This window comes from Anser cygnoides, chromosome 2, assembly GCF_040182565.1.
Source record: "Anser cygnoides isolate HZ-2024a breed goose chromosome 2, Taihu_goose_T2T_genome, whole genome shotgun sequence".
Taxonomy (NCBI): domain Eukaryota; kingdom Metazoa; phylum Chordata; class Aves; order Anseriformes; family Anatidae; genus Anser; species Anser cygnoides.
The window spans coordinates 58,685,518-58,709,498 of record NC_089874.1 but is presented as its reverse complement, the minus strand read 5'-3'; the positions used below and the strand labels follow the sequence as shown (position 1 = coordinate 58,709,498).

The 23,981-nt window shown below is 40.9% G+C and overlaps 1 protein-coding gene and 1 long non-coding RNA gene across 18 annotated transcripts in view; one reads left to right on the top strand and one right to left on the bottom strand.

The window, feature by feature from the left end:
* The window catches only part of TPK1 (thiamin pyrophosphokinase 1), a 325,524-nt gene extending 315,592 nt beyond the window's left edge, over positions 1–9,932 (bottom strand). For 6 of the 17 annotated variants that reach the window (XM_066992167.1, XM_066992176.1, XM_066992179.1 and 3 more), the window contains exon 1: positions 9,759–9,872. Coding sequence is in view for 4 of the 17 variants with exons in the window: in XM_066992164.1 (XP_066848265.1) it covers positions 9,759–9,930 (172 nt within the window). In the remaining 13 variants the exon portion in view is untranslated. Of the gene's footprint in view, positions 1–197; positions 272–368; positions 457–9,422; positions 9,445–9,545; positions 9,678–9,758 lie in introns of those variants that run through there. The other 11 variants (XR_010829321.1, XM_066992164.1, XM_066992163.1 and 8 more) reach the window with 7 other exon arrangements.
* LOC106046406 (uncharacterized) lies at positions 9,916–19,183 on the top strand. Its single transcript, XR_001213223.3, has 3 exons — positions 9,916–12,097; positions 16,901–16,986; positions 17,477–19,183. It is a non-coding gene; the product is annotated as an uncharacterized lncRNA (long non-coding RNA).
* The last annotated feature ends 4,798 nt before the right edge of the window (positions 19,184–23,981 follow it).

Below are 23,981 nucleotides of genomic sequence, written 5' to 3'. Positions count from 1 at the left end.
TTCCTCCTTAACTGCACCCCTGGGACAGCTCTAACACTGCCTTACTGGAGCTGGCTGACACTTCAAGCTTTTGGCAACAAGTGTGCTATCAAACATCTGCTGTGGCACCCCTCGTAGTACCCTCTCTCCCGCACCATATGGTCATCTCCACCGACTGGTACAGCAAGGCCGTGACCCAGCTCTCAGCACTTTCTGACCTCTCTGGGGAAGCCGGGCATCGAGCGATAATTTCACAAAGACTTCACACTCCATCAGCAGGAAAAACAGCCCGCTGCAAGAGAAAGAAGACATGCAGGGTATTGTCCATGCTACAACACGCACCACCTGTGTCCGTGCCAGAAAACTCCCCTAGCAGAGGTGTACCATACCCTAAAAGTTTCCTCTAACGTTGCTGTTTCTCCTCCAGACTCACGTGCACCCTGCACAACTGGGGTTTTGTCAATACAACTGTTGTACCTGGGGATATGAGATTAAAAACAAAAAATCACCAAAAGCTAGTCACAGATGACAAAGCAAAACAATAACTAACAGATCTACTCTCCTACTGACTTGAAGTGTTTTGTTGGTACAAAAATTTAATTTATGACCTTACAGCAAAATGGCAAACTAGGACGAAAAATTCTTCCTCAGGCTCAAGTACCAAAACTGCCTACTGTGAATCACATGAATACAGTAGCAGCAGTAATACCCATCAGTACATAAAAGCAGTATTAACATTCTTATGTAACAGAGATGCAGGGAGCTAGGAAGTTGAGTTTCCAATGGAAAACCCTACAGACAAGTCAGTTCAAGGAAGAACATCTGGTATCTCTGATTTTATTTCCCACAAAGGTACAAAATGACCATTTAAATTCTCTGTTCACAGTTACTGAAGCCATTAGAAAAACTCATTTACATCAGGATGAAGCCCAAACCAATGGCTCAAAGCCTGTGAATACAGTGCTAAACACCATGCCCAGAGCGGATTCCAGGCAAAGAAAGAAGAGCTAATAGAAGGGCACTCTCAAAAACAGCAGGAATACTCCAGCACCCTAAAAAGACAGTAATGCAGATAACACCCCTCGTTCTATTTTGAGCCCAGTGCAAGTCATTACATCAGTCTGAAGCAAATTCCTGTGGCAGTAACCTAAGACCACTGCTGTCAAAAGTCTTGGAAAGACAAACACTAAGTTGCCCTTAACAAAAGTTTCCTCAATATTGCCCTTATTATATATTTTAAAAATAAAAGATATGTTAAAAAAAATCAAGCTCTCCTTTAGAGAATTAGAAAGGTAAATTTTCCTTATCACCACTTCCTCCTACAAATGGCGATAGACACTTTCATAACATAGTTTAATTATTTCCAGGGTACCCAGATCGAGTCATTATGAAACGAGGCAGTCATACGCTGTCCTAGAGCTTTTCTAGTTGCTTCCACTGCAGCCAAGCCACAATGCCACATCCTCTTGTGGTCCAAGTGCCCAAGCAGCAAATCTTGAGGTACTTGATTCTCAGGCTGCCATCCTTAACATCTTTTCTTTTCTGATTTCACAGTATGGGAAAGCACTGCTTAGATGGTTATTAAGTATAATGGTATATTTTCAGGTAAAGCGTTCTATATGGGGACACAGACCATACTTGAAAGGCTGTGCATTACCCTGAACCGCTCACAGGGCACTCATTTCAAAAGTGGAAGTATTGCCTGTGTTAAAAGGGTCTGCATTAAAAGCTTTTAGTTACGTGGTTAAAACAGAAATAGATCTTGATATCTGCAGAAATTACTGATACACAGGTCAAACTCTGCTGTACAGACCTTGCCCCAGCCATCAGGACTTCCCCCATACGTAATGCTCTCATCAAGAGCGCAAAGTCTCAAAATGGAGTACCAGGAGATTGACTGCATTCACACAGCTGCTCTGCGATACAAATCAACCTCAGGAAAGTTTCAAGTGATTTAAGTTACACCATCTGCTGAACAACTGCCTATGTGTGGTTTCAACCCAGCATCCTTTTAACTCATCCTGAACAACTGGAGCTTCAGCCTATGCTTAGATCTAGCCTGTACTTTAATGCTTTGCTTACCACAGCTAAAGCAGCTGCAAGCATAATAGCAAATAAATCCCCCCCTCACAAGATTTCTTTGACAAAGCATTGCCCTTCTGCTCCAGAAGCAGAGAAATATTCTTTTTACATATGCTTATATAACATACGTAACTGGGAGTTATGTTTGTGGGAAGAAAAGACAGGCTGCCTCCTGACAGCTTTTGCTGTGCCTTCACCAAGCAGGTGCACAGACACACTTCTCAGCTCTGTCATGGAGGTCATAGCTTCTCTAGGTGAGATAAACTCTTGAAGCATTAATACTTTGCTTCATCCATGTATTTTCCTTTTGCAGCACAATTAATTTCCTCATCACAGAGAGCTTTTGCCACCAAAGCCACTAAGCATTTCTGTCAAAAACTGTACTTTATAAATATTTCTGAACTACTCTTATTGATGCTATTGCTCAGGGAAACATTGATCAGATAATTTGGGGTGAAAGAATACAAGGAAAAAGAAGGGGCTACAGTTAAAAAGAAAAAAGAAAAAAAGGGCCCACATCAGCAGTCACCAACTACAAAATAAATTAATTGTGAAAGGACAGGTTCTGCTCCTACTGAATTCACTGGCTAGCTTCCCATTTATTTCAATTGGCCTGATAAACACACGCATCCCTCTAGCTTCCATCCTGCCAGAGAGGAGGGCTGGCAGACAATCCATCAACACAAGCTACAAAGAATCAGGACTACTGCTGAGAAAATTCGGCTGCCATTCAAAATATGATTCAAACCTACGAAGTGACAGGAAGATCCTTCTAGTGGCTTCAATGGTAACTGATGTACAGTAAGAGCTGTAACTTAAAAACAGTCCAAAAGCTACTATGTGCACTCTCTGTAAGATTTAACTAAATCATTGTTCCTCCTGTAGCAACTTTAAATTTTTAATTCTCTTTTTAATGATGCAAAGGCAGTCCTAGACAAACATGTTTAAAGACAGAGTTGGGCACCAAGAGAATCCTGTTTCCATAAATTACTTACATGCAGTCCAGCGCTGCTATAATTTACAGAGCACTTTAAACCCGAGTCTTAAGAACTGTTTGTTTATCCTTCGGTGTGATCAAGTATAGTCACTTTGGTGGAAGGACAGCTGACGGACAGTTCAATCTTCAAATTATTTGGCAACAGATCAGATCGGTTAATGTCCTAGACACACTAAAAACTTACCTCTCTTTGTAGATATCAGAGGTGGGGAATATTGCACAACGTGCCAACATGCAGGTGTGTCCATGAGAGGTCTCTCTTGTTGATTTACAATATTTTGTTCTGGATAAGATACACTACCTGTGTTTTGTTTTCCTCTCCTCTGCTTTTATCCATGCTATTCATCTACAGCACTCTGAGCTCAGCATAAGTGGTTTTTGTTATGTTACACAAGAAAAAAATTTTTGGATTTCTAGCTAGTCATTTTCCAGAACTAAGACACTAGTTAACAGCACTGTTCTTAAGGGGCCTAACATTAAATCCAAATCTAAAAATCACTAGACATGAAAGCTGCTGAAAACCAGCTTATGCTAAAAAGCTGCTAGCCATTTACTGTTTTTCAGGTGGTTTCTTTGCTTTTTTTTTTTTTTTTTAAGACATTGATTCTAGGTTTTCTTCTAGATGCAGCTGTTTTCCACATAGATTTGATTAATGCCTTCAGATATTCAGATCTAAAGCAGATCCACAAGTATGTCTGGAGTTTTTTATTTTGGATCTTGAAACATCTGAAACCTACACGTATTATGTTTTCTCCTATGTAAATAAACTTCCTCATTTACTTGCTTCATATTCAGCTTCTCTATAAATCAGACTTGGATGAGCTCTGCAAACACAAAAAAAGAGAAAAAAGCCTCCTGTCTCCACTTCCAGAAAGTAAAACTAACTTAAATACCCATACACAGTTTTGAGATATAATGCAATACTAACATTGCTGTGAAAGTGATAAAGTATCTTAAGAGCTGAACAGAGACACGCAAGTAAAATTCAGTAATGAATAGAACGAAAATGGAGTCCTCTGTTTCCTTCCTCTTCTGATCCCTTCTTAATATTTTGCTCTTTGAACATCTTTACATGGTTTCCAGCAGTCCTGCACATGTTTAATTGGATACAAACAACATGAAGATCTTTGAAGTACAGAATATTTCCCACCTCCTTATTCAATTTGTTAAATCACAGGGGAAAAAATAATAAAAGAAATATATACTACAGGGTATGATAAAATGCCAGCTAGCCTATTTCTTAGCTTTAAGCCTCAATCTGCTATACCTATGTAACTCCTCACAAAACTCAATATAAGCTGATTTTGAAGTCCTCAGCTTACAGAAAATACCAAATAAATTCCTTTTGGAAGGTCCTAGGTGCTTTACTATCTGAACAAGCTGTAATGAGCATGAGTTTTTGTTTAAAAAGCTCCAGTAACATCATTACTGGTCTTACACTTTTGTTTTTTAACATGACTTCAGCCCCTCCATCATTACATTCCCATCCAACAGAAAGTCAGCTATTCTCTGTTAGTGATTGCAAGATATGGAACTATCGATGCATTTGCACTACACAAGGTAAGAATTCTGCCATCCACACAGACAGCAACTGGCTTGGATGCCAAATTATTTCAAGAGGACTATGTGTAGGCACACAAACATGTTTACCAAAGTAAGTAAATGTACATTCATCTTCCTCCTAGCTCAAATGGTTAAAGATAGTTTGCTGCCCTATTCCAAACAATACATCTGCATACAAAGCATTAAAGACAAACCAAAAACATAACCAAAAAGGTAAAGAACTAAAGAACTCCAAAATCAAACGTTAGGTGAAAGCAACCATCCAGTAGAAAGTGGTGAGGCTAACAGTGATGTTGTCTGCTAAGTGCCTTCTGTACCACCCCACCTGTAAGTGCACCTGTCAGTAATCTATACCACAATTAGCCTACAGAACAACTGCTGATCCAGCACAGTGGATTAGGAAACAGCAGGGGCTGAGGCTGAGTGCTTAGAGCTGCCTCAAGAACAAGCTGAGGCATCCCCACTAACTCTCCCAAATGCAGGGTGTTAATCCTCACAGGCAGTGAGGAACCGGAGCAGGTCAGCACCACGCACATTTAACAGTGTCTTAAAATGGCTTCGACTAAAAAGCTAGAATGATGCAATAGCCATCTGGAAGTGCTTGCTAATTTGAGGGATTCCTGAAATAGACTTAAAGGACTAACATCCCTGGTAACATTTTCCAACTTTCGTGGACTCAGTCACAGCTTTTGAATGATCTGAATTGCCTAAAAACTTCACTAGTCTGACCCAATGGCAGCAGCACAAAACCCACAGAATTATGAAGCTAACCTGGGGTTCCGCCATGTTCAATATGCCTTCAATGTTCAACAGCTAAAAAAGAGGCTGATTTCCTTCCACAGGATTTTATATATTAAACTGCAAGACAGCACGTTAAAGAGGCCACGCACAACTCCAGTGAAGGAGCATTTTGATGGTTACCGATGCTTATACTGGGCTGGAGGTCATTCGGTGCATGGCAAACACATCCCTGCTTTACAAGTAACTTTCAGTCCTCAGTGTGAAAGGAAAAGGAACTTCAAAGGAGGAGTTCAAACCCCAGGCATTTAGAAAGGAATCCAGTGTTATAAACCTTTCAGAGGTAACTTGCCTACAGTCAGAAACACTTCCAAAAGACGACATATAGTAAAGCAAAAGACAATTAAGCTTGAGGAATGATGGAAGAGCATTCAGAGTGTATTGTTGCTTCCTCTTGTTCTCCTTCTGTTAAATTCAATGAAGAATTTTATAGTCCCTTTGCACAAAGAGACAACTATCTATTTCCACATAATTCTGGTACAGCCTTTGTCCTACTGGCTGTGGCTCTGTCTCTCACGACACATAGATGACCTTGCTTAAGTGAGAGGTAACTACAGTTCAAGAACATTGGAAGGATAAAAACGAGGACAACTCAGTTACAAAATAAAGTTGAATCTACAGGCAGATCACCCAGTGATACTCTCTGAAAATCAGGAGCAAGCCTAGAGCAGCATAACTGGATTTGATTCCGGATGGCACTGGCACACTGACAAACAATTCAGTTTCACGTAATAGCTAACCAGAATATTCTATCCATGAGATGAAATCTACAACATTGAATAATTTCTTGATGCATTCCTGTACTTTGGGAAAGGATGTACAAAAGTCACATTTCCATAATCACAGGCAGAAGAAAAAGGCAAAAGACATTTTCACTGCTGATTATCAAGAGGCATTTACTGTCTGCAGCTGACCTCACATCTTCTCTCAGGACCAGTGTCAGAAACTGCCTTCTCCATCTCTCTTTAGGAGCTGTGCTGTTATCGTAACAGAGTAGCAGAGCACATAGTTACTCAATATTAATCATCACTGGGCCTCCCAAGCAAAAATTGCAGCAGCATAGATGCATACTTTGCATTCCCACCACTTCCATCGAGGTTTTTCTCTAAATATTTCTCTCTTCATCTACCTCCATTGATGCATTCATGCATACCTCCTCCTGGTATTCAGGTAAGTCCTGATTTCTAACCATTTAATATTTCTGAGTGATACCCAAAACCACCATATCTCATGCAGTTACATGTATATCTCACTGGTCCTTGAAACGAGGACCAAATGAACAAATTTCAAGGTTAAATGCAAACTTTCCGATCAGTCCAGATATATGTAAAGAAGCTGTCTTGAAGAAATCATAAAGCCTCCTAAAGCTTGAGAAAGGTGAGGAAACACCTCTTGTCAGAGGTGTACTGCCTATTTCAGATTTCAAACCAAATCTTAACCACTAGCTCTCGATGCAGTATAGCTCATGAGTGCACTTGGTCACAGGACTTGGGGCAGGGAGGAATGGGGGCAACCAGCTGTCCCATGCAGCACATGCTCCCTGTCAGTCCAGGGAGCATGTACTCCAGTGAGCGCTCTGCATGGCACAAAACACACCAGAAGGACCAGAAGTGCCTCTGCTTGGCAGTCCCTCCTCTTCAACAAAACAAGACCCTACTGTTGGGAGCTGTTGGATTATAACCAGAGAAAAGTACCTTTCTGCACCACTCCACTTGATACAACCAATAGTGAGCTACATTTTCAAGTCTGTGCAAGGCTAACAAAATGATGAATCACATCCAGAAATGAGTGAGAAACCAGGTCACACCATGGTATGCAATACAAAATGCTCCCTGTGAGAAAAGCCAGCTTAGAAATCTGGCATTGTGCACCCCTGAAAATTTTCAAGTTGTATTCACAGGCAACCTTCTCAGAGGATGCTACGGCACTTCTACTGTTAAGCGGTCACAAGCATAGTATACGCAGCTCCTAAAGTTCATGGTATAAAAAAAAAAGAAATACTTTTCTCTCTGCAGAGGTGCCTGCAGCATAGTCTGGGACAAGCAGCAGGAAGTAACAGTGCAAGACAAGGGCATCAACAGCAGAAGGAAACAGTCTTTCAAAGGATGCTACAGAAGAAAGAAAGCTACTCCTGCAAGGATTCACAGGCCGTAGCGTGACGTCATCTCTTATGAGTTTTCTACAACAGCTTCATCACAGCTTCACCCAATGTGGCTTCCATCTGACCCTTTCACAGCAGGGTACAGAACTTCAGAGCGGACTTCTTTGAGCCTCTTCACAATCTCATTTCATGAAGAAAGAAATGCATATTTGTTTCAGTATGCAATACTCAAATTCAGAGCTCAATCCCACTTTTAAATTACACCTTGTTATCCATTCTAAACTATGTAAAGCAAATCAACACAGTTCTGAAGTTCACAGAGCAGTTTTCTGGCTGTAGCATGGGGATTTTCAACTGTGCTCCAGCTGTTTGACTGAATAATGTTCAAAGTCTCTGAGCATATTAGTTAAGCATAGCAGTTCCAAATTTCTGCTACTTGGACCTCAGTCAGGTGCCATATAGGGCAACATACTGTCTAACAACTAAATAAGAGCTACACTAGTTAAAGTTACCAAACAGCACATGGCCCTGTAATTCTAATTCAAATTATCAATCCTAATACTAGATTCCTAACCTGTGTTTTATTCTAGTACAATTATGAGCATTGTTATTTCTGAACACCGTCAAAAACAGAAGTAAAATAACTGATATCCTCCAAACACTGAATGCAAATATTTCACACTCTCCCCACCATAGTATGCCACTGTATTTGCACAGGATTTTAGAAAGTGACCAGAAACATCACATACATTGCTATACTTTTATGTTATTGAAGACAAGGGGACAAAGTCCTAGTACTTGGATGTCCTTGCAAGAGCTCTATTCCATAACCTCACAGCTGGCCTCTAAGAAGTGTCACACTCTACACAGATTAGCTTTCTATTATCTGGACACATAAATACACGCCCCACTGAGGCAAGGAGATGGAACTGCCAGAACTGCCAGTACTTTTTCAAGAAGGCTTCTGGAGCCCCATTTTACCTACCCAGTTCTGAAAACTCTATTTCTGAGCTCCCTAAGTAGGATACCAGTATTTTAAACCTGTTGAATTGCCAAATAAGTCTGCTCAGCCTCACATACTTTGAGCAGGCTAAACCAATCTGAAACCCTGGTAATACATGCTTGTAATGATGATGAGGCTCCAGATACTGTGAATTTCATAGGCACACTACCCTGCGTAACCGAGTAGATCTGCATGCTTGTAGCAGCCATTTCTTCAGAAGCAGCACATTTCTTGTGGCCCAGCTGAAGGCTCTGCTCTGACAAGGCTGTGGGTCATCTGAAAACTGTGAATAGATATCCCAAGTCTTCAGCTCCAATCACACATAAAAAAGGAAAAAAAAAAAGAAAAAAAAAGAACAATTCCAGGAAACTGGGGATGTGCGCTAGCCCTAATATCATACAAACACCTAACAAAAGCAAGTATCTTGGAATATAAATAAATGCCTATTCTTCCACAGGGATAAATTCTTAACGTATTATTTTTGTCTCAACCTTACTATCTGTTTTTATTAAGCAGTTAATCCTCATTTCACACAAGACAACATCACACTGCACTGAATCAAAGGTAGCCCTCTGAAATCTCTGCTCCATGCCTGTTCCCATTCTACCTCAAGCAATCACACATCTCAAAAACACACAGGCACGGCGAGTTAAATCCATGTTTCCAGCAGGAATATTTTGAGTACTGCTTTACCTGTTACTAATTCACCTGCTACTAACTTTGAACATGCCCTTGAAGAAGCCTTTAAACATTAGAGCAAAGCACAATTAAAAAGATGGAAAGTGTTTAAACATGCACTCTGCTAAGCTGCTGGTTGTAAAAGCATACTGAATCACTAAAAGCATACATTCTGTTAAAGCCTTCCTTTACTTCAGAGCTTAGTAGCAAATAACCCATACCCCCGCATGGCAGCTTCAGTTTCTGTACCAGCACAGACCAGACACGAGCAACATCAGACCAAAACCCAGCTGCCGTGCCCCAATACCCTTCAGCAGCTTTAAAATCATTTTATAGTACGGTACCAATGCAGACAGCCTGTTTACGAGGGTCTAATTGGGCAGCAAAACAGCCCCGCTGAACTCGCAGAGCGACAAATTTGCTTTAAGCCCAGCTCGGGCCGGCGGGGGGTGGAACTGCGTCGCCGCGGCCATGGGGCGGGAGGCGGCGGCATGGCGGGGCCTCGGCGCCCCGCTCCGGCGGTGGGGTGCCGGCCGGGCTCGGTATCGGTACCATACCGGCGGGCAGGAGGCAGTCCAGCGGCGTGAACACACGCTCCATGGCCCCCCTCCGAGGCTCGGGGAGCGGCTTCTCCCGCAGGCACGGCCGGGGCGGGGAGGCCCTCAGCCGCCATCTGCCACCCGGCGGTTGGTTCGGCGCCGGGAAGGCGGGGCGGGCAGCGGCCGCCATTGGGGCCTCTGGGTGCTCTGGGGTGTGTGGGGTTTATGGGGCCTGTGGGCAACCGGGGTTTGCTCTGCGAGGCTCCCTTGCCGCCCCCGAGAGGTTTCCAGCAGCTGAAAAACCCCGTCCTGACCCCCCTCCAGGAGAGAGAAAGAGCGGCCCCGACATGAGGGGCTGTGCGGCGTTGGGCTTTTTGCCCCTTTTTTTTTTGTAAATGCAGCCGCAGAGACTTCATTTTTATTAAGCTTTATCTAGTACAGAGAGGGGTTACACAGGGCAGAGAGTGATGGGCGCCGTCATTTGAAAGAAAACATTTGCAGTCCCTGCTAAAAGTGTTCTGGTTTCAGATCCTGTAATGAATACTTCAGTCAAAAGAACAGTCCTTAATACATTTCAGCCCGGTAGAGTAAACCGTGGAAACTGAAAAAAAAAAAAAAAATATATATATATATATATATATAAAATTGCAGCTCTGAACCTCAGCTGCAGCAAGAGCTCAGCATCGTGTGTACAGCCCATATGCTGCTGCCAGCCGGCTTCTGCATCAGGAATCCAGGAGAGTGTCGCTTTGGAGGCTTACAAACTGGCTGCAGTAATAATAATATGGCTTTATTGCTGTTGTTTCAGGTACTAGCTTAGCCCTCTTCTCCCTGCACAAAGTCTGAACAGTAAAAATAGCACAGACTGTATTTGTTTTCCGTATTTATCTTTTGTTCCTAGTTCCCAAGCCCTTAGCAGAATAGTGTGACATTTACAGTCACAGTTTAAGTCTGAATTTAAATTATTTTGTTGTAATATAGTCACAAAACTTGTTATAGAGATAATTTCTAGCTGCTTACAGACTTTTAACTAGAAAATAAATCATCTTCAGCCCTAAACTACATAACGCTCATTAAATTCAAGCTTGTGCAAGGAGCGTGAAGGTCCCAATTTGAGGCCCCCAGAATGTGACTGATGTGTTTCCACCTTCCAGAATAGTGTTCGATTTTGCTGGTATCCCTGCCTTGATTTCCACGAGGGACTTTTATCTTTAACAAACACCATTTCTCATGGTACAGGGCATCGAGATTATCTTCCACCTCCCCTTTGCTGTCTCTGAGCTCTCCCCAGGTTCCTGGGCTGGCAGCCCCAGCTTTCATTTCAAACTCCAGCTACTTCGCCAGTTCAGGGGAATTATGCTGGGCCCTGCAGCAGAGGGCAGCAAAGGAGCATAACTCATGGCTCCCGGCTGACAGCGATGGTTCCCTGTCCTGCAGTTCGCCGGTTTGTTTTCGCCCCCCTCCCCCGAAACAGCATTCGAATACCCGAGAGGTTCTGCGGTGGCTATTCCTCTGAGTCCCTCACAGGAGCCAGCAGGTCGCTTTCTCCATCGTGCTCTCCATTTGAGGCACTTGGAGGGTAGGATAAGACAGGAGGATGAGGACTGCTTTGAGAGATGTCTGCAAAAAGGCAGCACGCAGTTGAGGTTTCCAGCCTAACGGGGGGAATGTGTGACCAACATGTCATCCCCATGCACAGTCCACACTGTTAGTCTGAGATTCACAGCCAAATCAACAGGATTGCCTGAGATTCACAGCCAAATCAACAGGATTGCAGTAACTTTAGTTTTTGGATAGGGCTGGGCCGCGTTTATGCTACCTGGTAGGTGCATGTTTGATCTGAACAGTGCAAGCACTAAGCCTTTGCTTTGGCTCTTTCAAATAAGCTGGCCTCCACCTATGAGAGATTACAAGCAATTTTAGACCACAAATATCATAAGCAATTCAGAAGTTTTGGAAACATTCATGTCTTGGCAATGAGAGAGATGAGAAGTTACTGGGAAACACAAGGAAAAGATAAAAGGATATCAAGATTATCACTGCTTACACTATAGAATTTGAAAATATTTTACTTTTGTCTCACGTGAAAGTTTTCTTCCCCCCACACTGAGAACTTGTATTTCAGAGGATATTGAACAGAACTTTGACATTATCTCAGCATCTTTCTTTAAACAGGTTAAGAACAATCAGCATAAAGAAGAAGAAGCTTGCGCTCTCTCTCCCAGGAAGCTAGCCACGTGAGGACCACCATGCAGATAGCCCATGCTTTCACCCTCTTAATTAACTGTCTCCTCTTCTGCTCGTTAAAAAACGAGAAGGAAAACCTTCAATTTTGCCAAGTGTTTTCCCACCACTAGGTAAAATTATTAAACCTTCTCCAATATAGCTTATTTTTCTATTTTCTCAGTCTTTCTATAATTTTTTTTTTTAAATAAAATTGTTCTGTTTTTTGTTTCTAATGCAAGTAGTTGCTGATAAGTGGCAGTGGCTTCTTATATGTGAGGACAGCCGTACTTGCTCAGAGTGAAGGTCCATCCTAGTCAGGGGTCCATTTCTTGTAGTGTTCAGTTACAAGGCTTCTATCTCATGTTCTCCTTTACGCTCTTTCAACATTTTTTTTTTTAATGGAAATTTTAGCAATTTCAATCTCTGCTCTCTTCATATCTGATGAGATTCTTTTTCTGCTCTATCAGAAAAAGGTGTTCCGGGCAATCCTTTGCCAGCTACTGCAAAAAAAGTAATCGCACCTCTCTCTGCTAATCACAGTAATGCATGATTCATAACAACAATAGCATTACAAGGAGAAATCAGTCTTGAGAGAGCAGGCTGGTACTGGGATCCTTGAAATCCTTTCAAAATGTTCAACAGTCTGTAAGGCAAGGCAAAATGCCTGCCTACTGTGCAAGTAGGCAAGGGGCAAACATGTCAGATGCTCGTCCCTCTTCTTGATAACTCTGGCTTTCTTTCAGTGCCCTTTCTTTAAAGTATGAATCTCTCATCCACAGTACAAAGCTCTTTTTAAGAGTCAACTGTACAGGAATAGCTTCTGTCAGTGCTGAATTGCACAGATCTCTAAGGCAGAACCTGACCACTATTTAATACTTTTCAGCAGAGCCTAACAATCATATAAAGTGTAGGAAGTTTCAAATAAGCAAAATGAATAGCTCCACCCAGCCTGGCATTTTCTTTTGCAGAAAATCCCTCAAGAACAACAAACCATCAGGAGGCTGATTTACATTGCTGAAAAATACACACTTTCATCTGCCTTTTGCACTTTCACTCTGTACTGGGGTATCAGTTTAATTTTCCTGAGAAAGGCTACTATTTGATGAACTAGCATCAGTTTTTCCTGTCATGCATGGGAAATTCCCCAGTAAAAAAAAATGTTACACCTGTTTTTCCAGGTAGCATATAAGATTCAGCAATATTTCTTTCCTCTTTTCTAGCTGGATCTCAAAATAGATAAAAAATAAAAATCATTCTCCCCTGTTCTTTTCCTCTCTTTGTGTCTTTGTATATGCCTACTTTACTTTGCAATGTTTGCAGAAGGATATACAGATAGGCTATGCAAGAAAGACAACCCAGAAGTACTGATCTTGTGCTTTTGATTACTGCTGTCTCCTCTGATTACTTAAAGGGATGGCAAGTGACCTCAACCCTAAGTGCAAAAATAAACAGGCAAGCAGATGAAGTTCCTGAGTGACAGATGGGGCTGTTTGACAGAGGAAGTTTCTGAATGATTGGCAGGAAAGGTTGAGGAAGTGTTCAGACCTTTTAAACCTCCTTTAGTAACTAGCCAGCCAGTCAGGGCTCTCACCTGATATATTTTCTCTTATTTTTGTACTGACTGAATGATTGCTCCCTATATTGAGAAACTGCAGTTTATGTATGTATTTTTTTATGTTTTCTTTATATATATATAGTATCGCATTTATATATACACAAAACATGTATAAAAATATATGTATACATTATTCTTATCAGGCTCCGGATAGCTTCATCTTCTTTAAGAAAGTTATTCAGAGAAGCAGTAGGTTGGCCAGCTTTTATAAAGCACGCTTATGACATGTCTAGCACTGCCCTTCAGCATGACTAAAACTGCTCAGATGGGAAGAGTTAAAGGGCGCGTAGGAGGGTGGTAGCTTTTATTTACTCAGAACATCTCCTGAGACTTAGCAAGGAAAGTAGAGGGTATTCAACATTAATTGCAGGGGGATTTAAATGGGATGTATACAACAGGGCTAAAGCCTACAAGGTTTGCCGTGCTTCTTCAGAATGATCATTCTCTTTATATCCCAGTTCTGATATATGGCCCAGGCTAACTTACAGTAGCATTAATTGCTTTCAGAATTTTCTTTCCTCCTTTCAAGGAGCCCAATCTAGTGTTGAGGCTGGAAGCTCTAGAGGTATTAGAGGACTTTGTTCAATAAAATGAGAGAATCTGTCTCCAGCATTAATGACATAAAGCCCCTCCCCATACTAAAGTCATATTGGTCTGATAATGCCAGACATCACCATTTAATGCTCTGGTTTTTGTCCCTTCCCTTCGGCCATCCTTTGTCAGAGTAGGAATCATATCTCTATGCTTGGCATGAAAGTACTTTGGGCACTGTTTAAAAATGATGGCAGATTTCGCTAACTGGCAACAGGTATCAGCAGCCTTTTCATTTGAAAGTATGTGGAATCAAAACTACCCAGGTACCTTCAGAAGTTTCTCTTGGTGATGTATGAAAAGAGCTACTTGTAAGTAGGAAACCTTTCTGTTGGTGTTCCTCCTGCTATTCCAACTTCATTGCTAACCCAGAATAGTTTGTACAAGTTGGCAATCAGGATTTGTGCAATGTGTAAACATTAGGAATCTTTTCTCCTTCCTTCCACAGCTTAACTTTAGATTAAAATTAACCCAAAGTTAAAACTAGCAGGCTGGGACAGTTTATTCTGGTACCCATTCCAGTATTTATGCAGAATAATAAGGCTGAGGATGTTTAGCTAGCTCAGCTATCTGATTGTCTGAACATTCCTAAGTGCTTTATAATTCAAAAAATGCAGGCATCAGTAGATAAATGGGATGCTTTATTATAGACATTATATCCTTGCATTTCTCCTGTGCCAACAATTTAAGTCCCCACAACCTGCTTAAAACTCAAACACCAATTTGAACGGTACGATCACTGAGGAGAAAAAAAGAAAAAAAAAAAAAAAGATGTGCAAAGAGTCACCAGCATATATGGCCAGACCAAATCTAACACATACACTCTTCGAGTCCAGCTACTGGAACAATTATTAGAGCCAACTTCACTTTTTTTTTTCTCTTCAAGTCCTTAAGAGATCAGAATACAGTAAATATATATGTATATATGTATAAAGTGTAGTCTGTTTCTATGTGATGCAGAGCAGGCTGGAGATCAACCTTCTGGATTATTTTAGGTCATACAGTAAAGCAGAAGAAAATTGTGGTATCATAATTATGTGACTCACCAGGCAGAACATTGAGAACAGTAGACCTGAGTTTTAATCCGTGCGCTACTACAGACACTTGTAGACAGAATCAAACCACATGGATCTATACCCTGAAATTTATATACTGACTGAGCAACTAACATAACTTTTATAGATCTGTTTTGGAGCATACTATGCCTTTGTTTTTTCATCTGTATAGTGGCATCAGTGAAGTATACCCAATCAACCTGAGATCAACAGATAAATACAAGTTAATCTGTGTTACTAGTGAACAGATAGAATAGCTTTTGTTTATCAATCAGTTTTATAAAAATTGAGGAGAATATTCATTAAGAACATGAGCAATGTTCTGTCAGACGGAAGGTAAACTGTGGAAAGATAATTGTGTATTGAAGTGATAGCTTTTAGAAATAAGGAATTCTCATCACATCAGCTGCTATCAAGTCACTGTGGACAACAGTAAGCGGGAACTGTGCAATCTGATAGATAAGACTATATACTTGGCTTCTTGGAGTCTGGAGGCTACACAGTTTGCTGAGCTGTTAGGCAAGCTGCTTGACCAACCCAGCCAGAAGTTTCTGAGAGGCCTTCAGTGTGATGTCCTGTGGTGGTTTCACACTGATGGCTAGATGGACTCCACCACACCGCTCTCCTCAAAAGAACAGGGGGAGAAAAAATGATGAAAAAAAAAAAAAGGCTCATGAGTTAAGATAAGGACGATTTAATTAGAGAAAACAAAAACTGAGGAGGCCATTTAACAATTATTTTCTATTTCCCATATGCAATGTTCAGCCACATTTTGGGAAGCAGGGCCTAAATGTGCATAGTGGTTGTTCAGGAGGACAGATGTTTTCATAACAAGAGGCCCCCTCTTGTTCCCCCTCCTTCCCCTGCCCCACTTTTTATTGCTGAGTGTGACACCACATGGCATGGAACATCCCTTGGGGCGGTGTAGGTCAGCTGCCCTGGTGATGTCCCCTGCCCACCTCTTGCCCACCCCCAGCCCGGTGGCCTTTAGGGGTGGTTAGAGGGAGTCCTGATGCTGTGCCAGCACAGCAACAGCTCAGCAACAGACAGAACATTGGTGTGATATCAGGGCTGTGCTAGCTACAAGTGCGGAGCACAGCATGATACTGGCTGCTGTGGGGAAGGTCATCGCCACCTCAGCCAGACCCAGTACATGTCCTGACAGCACAACAAGACTTAAAAAATAAGACCAATCCAGAGAAATGCTGCACTGTTTTCTGATGGGAGGGAATGTATTGTTTTGTCTGGCGAATACAGCAACTCTTGCTCTAAAGTAATTTGTCTTCTCAGAGTAGGAGAGTCAATGTGGAGAATCATGCTGCATTTCCTTCTCAGGACCGTGTCTTCAGCAAATTCTAATTTCTTATTTAAGTGCATTCCACAGCACGCAAAAATGCATGTGTTTTTCATTCTCAGTATCTTTCCCCTGACTCTTGGGACCTGCACTACTCCTGCAAGCATAGCTCTCAGTAGGTGACACAATGAGGCAGCATCTAGAAAATCAATGGCATGCATTTGGACCTGATGTAAGAACAAATGGGATGGCATGGGGTGTTGAAGTGTGATGAATTCTTTCCTGCTTCTCTGGCATGTGCAACTGCATTCAGAGTAAGAGAAAATACGTTGCAATAGTTTCTCATGACGGTCTATCTGATTCTCACCCCTCTCCCAAGGAAGGAGGTGGTCTTCTGAAGCTGCAGAGAGGAAACCTTTGCCTGCAGGGAGGTCAGCATGAACCTAAAGCTGTGAAGATCAGAAGGTGAATAAAAACAGGGCTAGTTCCTCACAAATCATTCATGTTGTTTCTGTCTTGGCTGGGCTAAGTTTGGCCAAGGCCCACGAAGTGTTGTCTGTGGTGCTGACTGCCAAGATGATGAAAAGTGGGGCCACTGATGGCTGACATTTACAGTTGTGTTTACCTGTTTGAGCCACTGCTTTAAGTCATCAAAATAAGGGAAGAAATGTTGAGTCCTGCAAGGAGCTATGTTGGTCAGGGAGAGCATCATTGCGAGGGGGAACCACTCTGAGGGATCTCTGGGATGGAAATGATGGAAGGCTCCCAGCCGCTTCAGTGGCTTTGTTAGGTTCCATAAAGGTGGTGGCGATGCTAAGATGAGCAGTTTAAAAGGCGGTAATAGAGAAAAGATGATGGCTGCTATTCCATCCCATTAGTCTGAGCAAAGTTGCCTAAGCTTGCCCTCAACTGAAATGCTAAAGCTGTTATGACTTGCCTGCTAATTCTGTCTTAGGGTCCCAGGGAGAGAGAGAAGAACGCCCTGCTGGGGAGAGGGCAGCCCTCAGACACATCTGCTGGAGTTGTTGCGTGAGGAAAACAAGCTTCTCGCACTTGCACAACCTTTTTCAGCAAGTGCATGCAAAGGCACTTGCTAGCTGGAGTGGGATGCCTGCTGTTAATGCGTCTTTAATTGAGAGGAAGAAAAATTCCTGAGAGACCGTGTGGAACAATGAAACACCTACAGCGAAGAACATCATGTACATCCTTTCTCCGTGTGCATGAAATGCTATTTCTTGTATTAGGACCTGCAAATACAGGGCATACATACCAAATATGTACATAGATAAATATATTGCATCTTCTTTTAGTTTTGTTGCTTAGGTTAGCTGCAGGCTGACATATGATAGAGTTCACGTTTAAATCTTCAGAGTAAAACACTTTGAGAGCAAACCTATTAAGGTTAATAGAATGAACTTGCAATGCCCATGGTTAAGAAGGAGGGGGGAGTGAGACACTCAGTAAATTGTTCACCAAATGGCCTGTCACCTCTAGGTCTGCAGCTGAAGGCCTACCGATGGATCATTCTATTATCTTTAATGAGCTTAATTTTAAAGTGGTATGCACATCAAATTCAAAATACCAGCATCAGTTTTTTATCTGTGGTTCTACGTCTACCTTAAGTATGTTAATAAATAATATGTGCAGTCTAAGAAAGTGCAACAGCATCACACACATAACACTAGCTTAAAAATGTCTAAAATTAAAAAATATTTCTGTTCATTAAGCTTCTCCATGCACAAAAAATGTTACAGTATGTACAAATGTACAAAAGTAATTTCTAGAAAATGTATTCAGAATTCGATAGACTCAGGTGCTTTTTTCTGTGTGTGTTTTTAGTTTGTTTGTTTGTTGTTTTTTGGTTGTTTGTTTTTGCCTACTTCATTAGGAAACAGGTAGCTATTTACTTAAAACTTAAGATCATATTTTCAAAGTGCCTATAATGCAGATTAGTCCCCTGTGAGACTGTTGCTCTGGTTGATTGTGTTCATCCTTTGACACCTCTTCACCTCAGGAAATCTGGCTCCTGTGTTTTAAGACAGACTACCACATCCAGCTGGTCTGCCCGTGCATGCAATGAAATACACAATAAATTTCTGCTCTTACAGGGCCTCTGCCTTTCGTTCCTCCCTTTTTAGAAATTGTGCCGATCATTTCACAGTACCTACAACAATTGCTCAATGTCATTTCAGTTGTTTTCATCATTTGACCATTGTCGAAGCTTACCACATGTCTTCAGTTACTCCCTCCGCACCACTGCCAATTTATGCCTAGACATCCACTGCAGGACTCTTCTAAGTCTATCAGGGACATTGCTAAGTGGTCTCTCACTATTATATCCAAATATCAGTGAGGAAAATTCAAACTGAGATTTAATAGATATCAATGCAGTTTTAGGGTATAATAACAGAAGATCCCTGAAGTAACATTATTATTCACAGTCCAAGGTTCTGCCTACCAATGTAAAGGACAGACAGGAGGTTGAAAGCAAAGCTCGTAAAAGAAAGAGTTGGATAAAGTTACTAGCAGAGCTTGAGGGAGTTCTCTCCCTCAGTATGGCTGAAATGGTAAGTGGTATACAAACCAGGAGGGGAAACCAAGCCTAATAGCAGGCTTGGATAGACTTGGAATGGCAAATACCAAAGGATGGTTAAATTTTGGTGAACTCAGTTGTAGGTTGATATTAGCACATGTTCATTTGCAAATCAAAGCTTGCAAATGAACATTTAAAGCCTTAAAGGGCTTAAAATTAATCATTTACCTGAACACCGCTGCTGATCAGGATCTCTATACTTTGATTCCTTTATTCTCATTTTCTCTGGTTTTAATGTTTTTCCTTCTTTCCTTTCTTTTCCTCCCTACTGCTCCCTGAGTTTTTCTTCCTTTCTGTTGAGTTCTAACCTTGTCTTCCCATGGGCCCTCCTACCTGAAATAATGGAGCAGAGTGACTTTAACAAAGCTGATTAATGTTATTTTCTGTCTTGGCAAAAAGTAGAAAAGGGAATACTCATGCAAATATCACCTACTTAAGATGCTACGCCAAATAAATCTGTTTTATATTTGAAGCTATACACCACAAATGATGTTTCCCCCAAAATGCTAAACTTCTTTGGGGGAGAAGGAAATTGATGACTTCTGAAGAAATTCTTTCCTAAGTAGCTGTTGTCTGGGATACAAGTCCGGTTCTAGTTCAATATAATTTTAATACTGTTATAAAGGGTGTGGTTCCCTCCTTTCCATCCCCTTGCACTTCATTTCCATCACATAGTTGTACTCAGGCTTTTACTACACGTTTGTTGGTTTAGGGCAAATCTATCAATAGTACAATGACCTTGGAACTGCTTTAAAGAATAAGTTGAAGGGCTGTTAAAAAATTCTCACTTTGTTGCAGGCTGTGAATTATGGTTTTGTTTATGCCAGCTGCATCATTAGAGAAACTGATTTCATAATGTAGGAGATTTGCATGCCCCAAATAGAGGAATTGGTTACACAAGAATATTTTATAAGGAAAAGGAGAAGGCTCTTAGGCCGCTTTTAATTGGAGGTGAATTTTACTCGAACAGTGATGCCCTGAGATTTAAGACCAAAACAGCAACAACAACAACAACAAAAACCTCAGTTGTGTAAAAATTAGAGAGTAAAGATCCAGTGTTGGGTTATTTACTTCATTCTGACTATGGAATATGTTTTACCACTTGTACTGTAATGTAAAATATTTACTTTGACCATTAAGGCAATGAAAGCATGGCAGATGTGAGAAAGAATTAAATACCATGAGTACAATAAATAACGCATATACTACCAAAAGGCAGACAACAGAGCATAATAAGTCATTACATTCTTTAGTGCCTGTGATAATTTAAAAGCATCCTGTACACAGGAATGCAAGCTTGCCGTCAGAACATAATATGTTGACTCAATAGCAAATCAAATGAAGAGAATTGTATGAAAACACTTCAGAAAGTCTCCGTCATTATTCAGAAAGAAACCGATGAAGAAACAAGCTCGGTGCTATTTCTTGGTATCTTAAAATGGCTTCTTAGTCTGATTTGCAAAGGAAAAGATGCTTTGCAAGATTCTGTGAAATGAATCATGAAGATGTATATATGTGAAAATGTGGAAAATTGAGAAAGAGAATTTGAGTATCCCTAGTAATTGCTGAATTTGCAGCTCGGTTTCCACCACTGTTGACAGAGAATCAGATAAATTTCTACCAGTCTCATAAGAAATGCCATGATGAAGGGAGGAAAATCTAGGCTCTCATGTTATGAAACACTGGAGAATACACTTGGGACACCTCACTTTCTAAATTTCATAATATAGGGGGAAAGAATTTTTTTTTCTGAGTTTACAAGTCTCATCCCACAAGCTGCCCAAGTTGAGGATTTCAGCACTCGACTCAAGTAAGGGAGAGTGGAGTTCAGGTTTGAAAGGCCTAGTAAATTGAAGCTTTGATGAGAAATACAGAGGAGTAGGAAAAGGCCAATTTGCCCTTGACATGGATAGTGTCTGTCTTCCACTAATTGGAGGGCAAGCCACCAAGCTTTGTGGTGTGTCAGCTCATTAGGATCAGAACACACTTTAACTAGAAGGAATTAAAATTTCTTTAGTACTTTAACAGACGAGATATGTTGCAAGACTTGTCATTTTACTGTAGTGTATTTGATGTGTTTGTACAGTTAAGAAGCATAACTTACAATTTTGGTACCATAAGTGCAAATGCAGCTATATTAATTCAGCAAAATATAATGCACCGAATGTAGTTTGGGGTTATTTCTTTACATTCAAAATCTTGTTATGGGCATACTATCATTGTGCTGAATACTATCTATCTATTGAAAAAAGAATTCATTGTTACTCCAATTGCTGTTTTGGCAATCCAACAATCCAAAATGATCTCATTAATACAGAAAAGCTTCATTGATAGTACAGCTGGATTTTTTTTTTTAAATACAAATAAATAAATAAATAAAATTCTATTACCAGTCTGCTCTCTGGTGTTATGTTCACTGTTTAGGTGTACCTCTGGGTCCTAAGGATGACCATTTCAGTCTTCCTCCAGTATATAGGGATGGGTAGAGTTAAAACACATCCTTAGCATCCTGAGGTCCTTGCTCAGAGGACATTATTAGAGGGATTTTCTTTGATATTGGGTCAGTTCAGGACTATTTTTTTTATAAATTTTCTCACCCCAGTCTCATTCATCTTCAGCAGATCCTACCGAAAGTTTGAAAGCTGCACAACAGCTTCACCTACCCAAAGGGCTTCTGTTATGTGCACAAGGACTGAGGGGTCTGTCAGTCCTTTGCTTTCCAAGGGATTCACTGAGCTGAAGCCTAGCCAGGTGAGGTACCAGTGAGGTGGCCAGCTGTAAGCATTAACCAAGCTACAACCAGCTTAGGCCAAGGCAAACCCAGACAAGTCCTGAGTCTGTACTGTCAGGCTGACACAAAGCCTGCAGCCTTTATTAGCGATTGCAAAAAATCATGGTCTCTGTCCTAAAATAGCCCAAACCATTTTTACTGGGCTACAATTTATGCCATATATAATTAATTAATGTATAAATCAGACAGCATGAAGATAAGACAGCTGTTAAAGAATGACTGTTTGGAGCTGTTCCCCAAGGTGATATCACAATGGCTGTCATTCACATTATCTCTGCAATGCAGCGGGTGTGATGCTCGTGAAGTCTGTCTCCTGTTACAATTGACTTTGATTTTTAAAACAAAGAAAATAGCTCATAATTTGCTTTTATTTCTATTCCATTGGAAACACAGCTCCCTTCAGTAACTTCATCTGCAACTCTGTAGAGATATGGACATAGCAAATCTAACAAACTTTAAAAATGAACAGTAGTAATGAGAACTTCACTAAACAGTAAGTTTAATGAAGTAGGAAATCAGGCATCATTAGTTCCAAGGTTCACAAGACTGGTTAATGTGTAGTGCCTCAGGCTGGATCAAAATTGCTCAGAACCTTTCCTAAATGGTTGCCCAAACTGAGATCCTCTATAGAGCTCTGGTGATGGAAGGGAGGTCATGGATGGCTGCAATGTATAAACTCCAAGGTTATTCAGAAATCCACTGGATTTGGGGAAGATTTGGGGAGCTTAAATTCTTTCCTCATAATGCCAATTAAATCAGGGGGAATAACACTCCTACTGGAAGACTTCCCTATCTTCACAAAGTAAAGAACTCTGTCAGAATAGGGCATCAATAACTCCTGTACTAGATTACCATATAATAAAGGTGATGCTTATTTTGGTAAGCTTTTTGGATAGTTAAAAGAAACCAAACTTCCAAATGAGTCCACATAAACTGACAGAAACTAGTGCAATAGTGATCAATTCAATGGGACTTGAGTAGTTCTTTGCAAGGAGTTCAAATTTCAGTGTGTTCACTTCCAGTCTTCCAACTGAGAGTGCCTGGATAGTGTTACTTTTTCTTTTGGGTGCCTTATGGTGAGAAGAAAATTCAGAATGCATGTAGGGCTTGTATAGTACCATCTGTCAGGTAGCTAGCAGCACTGCAGGATCAGAAATTATGTCTTTGCTTGTCCAGTGGGGAGCTTCAATACAACTTCCAAGTATCAAACCCATTAGATAACGTGAACAGTTAAGTTAGAAAGAAAAGCAGCTAACCATAATAAACCTGGATTAAACCATTTCATGCTCCAGATTATCGTTCATGCTTTAATCACTACCTTGGAAATGGAGTAAGAACAGGACATGATTGGGGACAGATATTCCATTCACAGTCTAGGAATGGAGTGTGTTTGATTCATACAGACAAAAGGTCTCTAAAGTGCTGTATGATCCCCATAAGTACAGAAAGATGTCTCTTGTATAGAAAGATATCTCTTGTATAGAAAGATATTACTGTTTGTATTTTAAAGATACATGCACTAGCAAGCCTGATCTCACAGCTATTTGTTTTCTCAAAAGACAGTATTAGAAATTTTTTTTCCTCTCCACCTTCCATCCCATCCATTCACTTCAGATTTTTTCACAGTCAGAAGCTATGCAACTATCTAAATCCATAAAACACCATGTATGGCTCTTTGCTTTGGCTTTTAGCCAATATTCTGATTATTTTGGACAAAGCCATTCATACCACCATCGCTTCTGACAGAATAAATAATGATCATTGCTCATTTGTCTCCCACTGCTGAAGCTGTATAAATTGGACCATGGCACCATTCAAGTGAAGACAAATTTTGGCAGTTCCTGCTTATTATTCATTTCCACAGTGACTTCTCATCAGCAAGTGGTGTCCACACAGTGATGAAAAGTGAGCCTAAATTTGTAGTTTTATTGGTGTTTACTTACGAATGCTAATGCCACTGCCAAAGGCTATTGGGAAGGTATTAATTCTCCACCCAATAACTTTTAATACCCTTTTCTATAGTGAGCAGACCTTGAACCAGATTCCAATCTCTATGATTATTTAAAACAAGCTCAG